We start from the raw sequence: 8123 nt of genomic DNA on the forward strand, positions 1-8123 counted from the left end.
ATATAAAATTGACGGAGAGAATATTCCGAACTGAGAAGTCGTATGTTAATTTATGCAATGATCGATAACATCCTGCGATTTAATCAACAAACGCTCATGCCGCCCGCAACAAAAGCAAAGCCCCAAGATCAAACGACCCAGGGCGAGTTGTCGACCGAGGCGTTGGTGATCATAAAACATTGATCAATCAATCTTAAACGATCTGCAAAAGTCACAAAATCAGCAGCTTCCGTCCAGAGGCAATAGTTGAGGAAAGTGGAATCGAAGCGAACGCAATGGTATAAAATAGTACGGAGCTGATCTTTACGTTATTGATTGAGCGAGGGTTTTTATGATTGCATAAAACAAAAAGCAAAAGTTATGGAGTCACAATGCGGGTTCTTTGAACGAATTAAACGCAATTAGCTGAAGGTACTTTCAACCCACAATGAGCGGGAAATCGGTTCCGTCAGGATCAGCTCTTTTCGAAAGGGCTGGCTTTTGAAGACATTCCATACAAACATATGCGTGCCAATGAGTTACTCAAGGCGATCTCAATGCGAATTTATTGCCACCATCATTATTGCTCTGAGACACGAAAAACATTTGGGGCGATGACTAAAGACTTTTCAACAGTTTTGCACCCTTTTCGTGTATCTCCGAATCCGATTATGCTGGCCTTTGTTTCGTTGCGGATGAACACATGAACGTCGGATAAGACAATGGATCTTAATTGCCCTTTATTTCTGGGGAAAGTATTATAAAATTACTCAAAATTGGTTACCCAAGGTGGGAAAATTTTTTTTTATTTTCTTAAGGTATCAAAAAAATAAAATGGTGGGCAACCCTTCTGAGTCAATTAATAATCGTTGAAAAAAATACTTAAGTTTACAACTAATTCTTACGCAGAAGACGATTTGTAACTGCAATAATTATCTGGTCTTGAAATATTGTGCTTTATATGAATCCCAATAATTTAATTTTTTAATATTAAATTTTTTTTTAAGAATCTACAAGAAAATTTGAATGGGACTAATTTGATTTAAGTAAGTAAACTGTGAACAGTAATAAGTGCAAGATCTTCAAGATCTTTACCATATTACCAGGTTTTGACTACAGTGTCACTTGTTGAATAAAATCAAAATGTATTAAATGCCTCCACTTAAGGCCCCAACCTCATTGAATTGACCTCTCATCGAAGTGCCCCTGACAATCCATTTCATCTGCCCCCGAACGCCTCAGCTGGTCATCTGGGTGGCGGAACACCCCCTCCCCCAACTGGACACTTAATGGGAATTGCATTTTTATTACACAAACAGACGACGAAATGTTTATTAATGGCCCAAACACACAGGGCCATCGGAACCATCGCATTGACAATCGACATTCGACATTCGACTGGCAAATGCCAAATGCAGTTAAATTGATTCCGCCTCCGATTGCCGTAACTGCATCGCTAACTAAGTGTAACACTATAACTGCAAATGTTGTTACAAGGCACAACAGTGAGCACCTGCTGACAATTTCAAGTGCAGGCGGGCAAAAGAACAACAACACGCACAACTGGAGTGATTTTCCGGGGGCAGTTCAATGCTCAATCCTCAGCCCTAATCCTCCCCGTTGATTCCGCTCCAGCGGCAGGCGAGGAAACCGCAATTGTAATTCACGGATGCGCAACATCGGGCAGCTTCCCAAACTAATCACTCGCTCAGCGGGATCGGGTGGTGGCTGATTGCCCTGGTGGAGGCTTCTGCACTGGGAGAAAAATAAAGTATTCGGTATTATAGGAAATAGTATAAAACTTTTTTGACTTTTTGAATAATTGAAGCATTTATGAGTATAGTATCATTATGAGTATATACTCACAGCAAAACTAACCCTAAATTTTAGAAATTTGGCATAAAACTTTATTTATACTAAATCCAAGAAAAGATTTCTATTTTCAAGGAATTTTTTTCTCAAAACAAGAAAACTTTTCTTGAATCAAGAAAGTGTTTCTCAAATGTAGAAATTGTCGCCATAAACTAAACTCGCCCTAAATCCAAGAAAGAATTTCTATATTTTAGTAAAAATGGTACTTGTTTTAGAAACTTTTTTCTTAAAATGAGGAATTCCGCCCTAAAAAATAATTTACCCTAAAAAATAGAAACATTTTGGAGTGTTTTTATTTTGTTGAAAATTATCTTTAGGAAAACTTCAAAAGTGCAAGTTCAACGAGCAACTGGAATACAATATGATTATTATTCAATATTGTAACCTGGGTCATAGGTGGTAAATTTTCGCAGTGTACTGCGCTGCATGCGGCGCTTGTCGCCAATTGAATATCTCAATTGTTGCAAGCCTCCGTCCGCTCCTTCCCGCTGTGTGATTATTCAGCGAAGGGAGGCGTCTTGCCTTGACAAAAACAAAGCCAAACAAAACGCCCCGACCCGAAGCGAAATCCCACCGGGCTAATTCAAGTGTAACCCCGTTGATATCCCTCACGCCCTCCCTTCTTCCCTCTCGCACCCTCGACCTTCAGAAGAAGCGCACCGGCTGAAAATTGAGCATTTTTGGTGTCATAAGTCGGCATTAGGGCGGTTCGGCTTCGAATGGATAAACGGCAACAAAGCGCAGGAGTTACTCATGCGGAGGTTGTAAAATTTGTTTTAAAACCCACAACAACCTACGCATTGCATTGTCAATGAAAAGGATAGGGTTTCAACTTAATCGAGCACAATGGAATGAACTATGATGTGTTTACTTTACTTAGTCATAAAACAATTTAAAGACGAAAGCCAAAATAAATATTCAAAATTGCCCAAAATCACATTTTAGACAACTTACACCCAAAAAAAAAACCGAAAGTGTAATTTTAATAAACGTGTATTAAAAAGAAACTATCGACAGTATTAAAGTATACGTATTAATTCAATACCTAAGAATATAACGCCTATACTTTTTAGTGTCAATTCTATACCGAAGAGTCTACAATTCTAATATGTGGTGTAATTTTTATACCACATACAAATAAGTTTTCAGTTTAAAATTAATACTCCTGGCTTCAAGAAAAAACTACAGGCAGTATACAGGAAGTCAGTATTAATTTATTACCAAATAATATGAAACCTATACTCAGTAGTAGTAATTCAACACCACATATTATAAGGCCAATACTCTGTAGTTTAAAATTTAAACCGGAGTTTCGATTTTTGTCTTTGGTGTGAGACCAGGTCGAATGCGACAGTTCGATCTCAAAACGGGTTACCACATCTTAGTGGTTTTTGTCGCGTTAGTGCCTAATTGCCGTCATCGGGTTCCTGCATTCTGGTGAAATTCGTGAAGAGAAAAAGACGTAAGTAAAGTGAAATTATTAAAAAATAAAGGCAACCATATTTTATCCTTATTGGTTCATTGTGCGGAAATATGTAAGAGTAATCGAGTGGCCAGATTGATCTCGTATAATAATCATAGTCGGAATTAAAGTATCGTACATTTACTTTAAAATGCTCTATTTTCCGTTTTCATCCCCCAGTTTCCATGGTAACAAGTGATTTGCGCAGTCGCATTTCCATATTTACATACATAAATATATGTGTATGTACATATTTACATATTCGCATGCGCAAATCACTTGTTACCATGGAAACTGGGGGATGAAAACGGAAAAGTGCGCAGTTGTTTTGTTTTTTTGTTGTGCTTTGCGATAGATACATACATACATACATATGTATGTACATTTGTACGAGTGGCCCAAAACTTGTAAACATATTGTCTTGTTTTTTAAATTTCAATGTAATGCAATAACAAACAAATTTAGTTTATTTCAGCTTTTCAAATAATGGACGCACTACAAAAATTTGTAACTGAAAATGATTTGGACCTAGTTTGCCTTATAAATTTGATTGGTAAGTTACTTTAAATATACTAGTAAATATTAATTTATTTTAATTATAAAATGAATTTATAGACTGTGGCTATACCTATGAAAAACTGCAATATATAGAAAATGATGATCTAAATTTTATTTTTCCAAATCGGGAAGACACCGCTTTGCGTTCCGAATTTAGGGCAAAGCTTTTTGAGTGGAAAGCCAAAAATGTGAGCATCATTTTAAAAATGTTTAATGTTAAAGATTACATTTTTAATTACGTTTCAGAAAAAACACCTGCCGACTTTGGCTCAGCCCATATCCTTGCCAGAAAACAACTTAGGGCATCAGGAAATAAATTTGCAAAGTGGTTCACGTGTTTGTAAGGTAACTATATCGAGTGCTTCGCAAAGGACACAATTTTGTAACTTGGCCCTTACCGAGTGGCTTTGATAAGCCCAAAAATTAATACAAAAATAATATTATGTTTTCATTATGTGTATTAATTTATGAATTTTTAAGAGCACAATTTTATTATTTTATTTTTTTTTAAATAATATTTTTATTTATTAATTCATTATTAATCAAGAGTGCAATGGATATACTCCTGTCGTCAAATACCGGAAAAAAAATTATGGAACAGTACAGTTTAATCAATGTTTTATCGCAGCAAAATAGGCGAAAAATAGTTCATTTAATTTCTGACCATTTTTATAACCCTCTTAACAATACATATGCAACTGTTAAGTTGGCTGAAATAGAAAGGCTCGCCAACGAAATAGTCGATATATTTCCGTCAGAAAAAAAAGAAATATACTATATTGGACGCAGAGAGACTAGGAGGAGTAGCCCTGGTGGAATCCTATTTAATAGGCTTCACAACCATTTCAAAAGAAAGACGGCAGCCACAGAAATCATTTGCCCAGAACCAGCTCATAATACAATCTTCATAGCAAGCAGTGATATGTTAGATTGCGTCCAAAAATTAAAGTTTTACGTTGGCAGCGAGGAGGATTCCATGGAGCTGTGGGCCGCTACCTATGAATTACGAAAAAACATCATCTGTAGTTCAGATAATAGTTTGGATGCAATTGTTAAGGAGTTTCCTTTGTTTAAGCAGGCCATGGGACATAAATTTGTAAGCACGATGCCCAGTTTTGGGGTTTTAACTGTTTGTGATGTTTCGTAATGTTATTATATGTTTAAACCCATTTATATTCTTCTTTATTTATTAACGTTTTACTTTTACTTTTAGTTGGAACACGATTTTAATATTCTGTACCCCAACCGAAAATACTGTTTAACAACAAAGTGGGAGGAAACAGTCCCGAAGCTTATATCGTACTACTCTATTAACGTCAAGGACAAATTTTACAAAAATCTCTTTACCTCATTAAGTCTTTCTGTTTCTCCAAGTAAGTAGTTTTTATAATATTTTTCTGTTTGAAATTTAATAACTTAATGTTTGTATTGTAGGCTCAAAAGACTGCATAATATTTATGCTTTTGCACGCTGTTGTAAAGCCCTCTTACCGATATACGGTAACACAAGGCAGCGAGAAGTTTTGTCGTAAGGCAACAATTCAAGACAGCGTGAGCAGCACTATTTTGCATGTTGAAGCCATAAATGACATAAATGACAAAATAAACTGGAAGAGGTTAACAGGAAATACGTGGAGAAAAATACGCCTATTCAACCATTTATAATTGTTGTGGGTATAGATATCCAAAACTTGACAGAGTTTTATGTAAGCTTTGGGGAAAGCCTGTACAAATTTAGTTCGTTTATAGTAGCTTTAGATATTTGTTTTAAAGTCTATCAGGTATTCGGCCTTAACTACCCAAAGGAGTCCAACAAGATATGGACTTTCTTACAGGATTTTGTTTTTAATATAAAAACTCCATTCGATGTTAAATATTCTTGTGTGTCTAGTTTAATTGAAGCTCTAAACTTGTAAATAACTTTTTTTTTTATTATTTAAAATAAATAAATATTTTTAAGGGACCCCCCACTACCATTTATAAAAAATCGACTGTTAGTTATGTAAGAATTAAATAATTCTAATTTTAATTATAAAAATATTAGTATAATATATAATATTAAAAACATATAATAAAATAATAAGTAAAAAAAAAATTCAGCGCATTTTTACTGGGAGAAATATGTATACTACAAGGAAACCAAATAGTATAATTTTTATACTGCAACTCTTAGAAATTAGTATAACTATTATACGAAGTAGTACGAAATGTATACTACATGCCGTATACTATGTATACTACTTGGTATTTTTGTTATACTAAATAGTATAAAAAATAAACCAGGAGATTCTGTATGAGTATACCGAGTGAGTTTAAATTTTATACTCGGCAGTATAAAATTGATAACATCGAAAGTTGTATTTTAATACTATCGAAGTTTTTATTTAATACTCATCTTATAGAGAAATTTTTTATACTGAATAGTGTAGAATTCATGTAACAATAGTTTCGTTTCTATGACTATTTTTTTTTGGGTGTAGTTAATTAATGTCTGATAGAAGTAACGAACTTATTTTAAAAGCCCTTTTCGAAGTATGGATCTTTTAAATTCAACATTATCTAAGATGTATCAGACGACTTTGATCTTAAAATAACTTTACGGAATTTAAAATAACATGTTTTCTTTTTAAAATTTCTGTGCACCTTATATTTTATACTCGCAATAAATTGCGTTGGAGGAGGCAAATATATCTATTGCATCTTAAAATCAACAAAAAACGCCTTAATTTACAGCCAGCGTTTTTGGATTATAACTTTAAATACCCCCAAGTTGTCAAGTGGCCTGGAATACATCACAGCCCACTTTCGAGGCTTTAATTAAAAAAGCTAGAAAAGAAAAGTGAATTAATTTAGTATTCCTGATTTATTTGTCTCATGATTTGCCCTGAGCAAGGAGCTTCTGCCACGGGAAGGAGCACGATGAGTTATTGCCGCAAATCACGTAGCAGGTATAAACTCCCAGACAAACTATGAATGAGCAAGCGAGGGCAGAAAGTCGAGGACAACTGCGAACCTGTTTATTAGTCCTCTAATGCACAATAATACTTAGTGCCGAGGGTAGGAAATTATTCGGATCCTCGGGGAATACTTACCGAGTTGGCTGCCAAATGCGACCTTTGAGCCCCTGACTCCCGGCCCGACTGCATCTTCCGCCGGGTGGATGTGGATGTGGATGTGACTGTAGATGTGGATATTGAATTACGGAACACGTCTCGACTTTCCGGCCGGGATAGGTCCAACTGCCCAACTCCACGCCGAAGTTAATTTGTGCTCTGCTGCCGGAATTGCTGCTGACGTTTTTACATAAAGCGAAGCATAAATCACATTTAGCCAATGCAGAGAGTACAGACAAGACCATGCCAGATGAATCTGGATCTGAATCCGAATACGAATCCCAATCACTATTCCCCCAACACGGCACTTTATTTGGCAGGGATTGTGGCAAAAGTGTTGCAGCCAACACATTGAAATTCGAAGCCCTCAATGTGAATGCGATTATGTGATGAACCTCTAACTATTAGCACAAATGGCAACAATTTGGATATACTGGGAAGTCTACGACAAAAGAAGCGTAGTATTACAAATGACATTTGACCGCAAATCTGCCAGTTGCAGCCTTAAAAAATGTTTACTCCAATTTTAAAAACCAAAAGAAGCTTTGATTGATTATTAGAAAAAAATGTTTTACTTTCATTTGTATGTGTCTTACGAAAACAAAGATAACTTTTTTAAAAAACTGTATTACACAGGAAAGTTGTTAGAATTGAACGTTCGTTCTTCAAATTAAACATTTTTTTTTACCGAATAAAATAAAAACTTACTAAAAAAAACCTTTTTTATTATCAAAAAGTGATTTTTAATTATTTGTAATAGGCTTACATTTTTATTTATTACAATTTTAGTAGTAATAATAAAAGCTTAAATAACAAAAAAGCAAATAGATAAAAAAAGTCTTAACAATAAACATAGTTTTTAGTTAAATTTAACTTATTAAACTTGACTTATTTTCAAATATAGAGCTTGGTAATAACTAGTTTGTTAAGTGGTTTTTATAAACAAATATTAAGTTATCTTCTCTTTATTTTTCGACTTTGATTTTTTTTTTAAAAAGACCTCAACTTTGAAGCAATAATTTTATGTTACAGAAAGAGATAACTTAACAGTTAAAATTTCAAATATGAAATTATGAGTGCGACACTTGTTTAAATTCGACTGTATATAATACATAAAAAATCAGTTATACAAAAACCCCG

The 8123-nt window shown here is 34.5% G+C and overlaps 1 protein-coding gene across 1 annotated transcript; it reads left to right on the forward strand.

Annotated features, from left to right (window-relative positions):
- Window positions 1–3283: 3283 nt before the first annotated feature.
- On the forward strand, window positions 3284–5018 carry LOC123037809. The gene is made up of 6 exons (XM_044460325.1): window positions 3284–3313; window positions 3789–3866; window positions 3929–4059; window positions 4118–4216; window positions 4419–4471; window positions 4724–5018. The coding sequence occupies exons 2-6, from the start codon at window positions 3800–3802 to the stop codon at window positions 5016–5018; spliced, it is 645 nt and encodes a 214-aa protein (XP_044316260.1). The 5' UTR covers window positions 3284–3313; window positions 3789–3799.
- Window positions 5019–8123: the final 3105 nt, after the last annotated feature.

The sequence above is a fragment of the Drosophila rhopaloa genome, unplaced genomic scaffold (assembly GCF_018152115.1).
Source record: "Drosophila rhopaloa isolate 14029-0021.01 unplaced genomic scaffold, ASM1815211v1 contig_2, whole genome shotgun sequence".
Classification (NCBI taxonomy): Eukaryota; Metazoa; Arthropoda; class Insecta; order Diptera; family Drosophilidae; genus Drosophila; species Drosophila rhopaloa.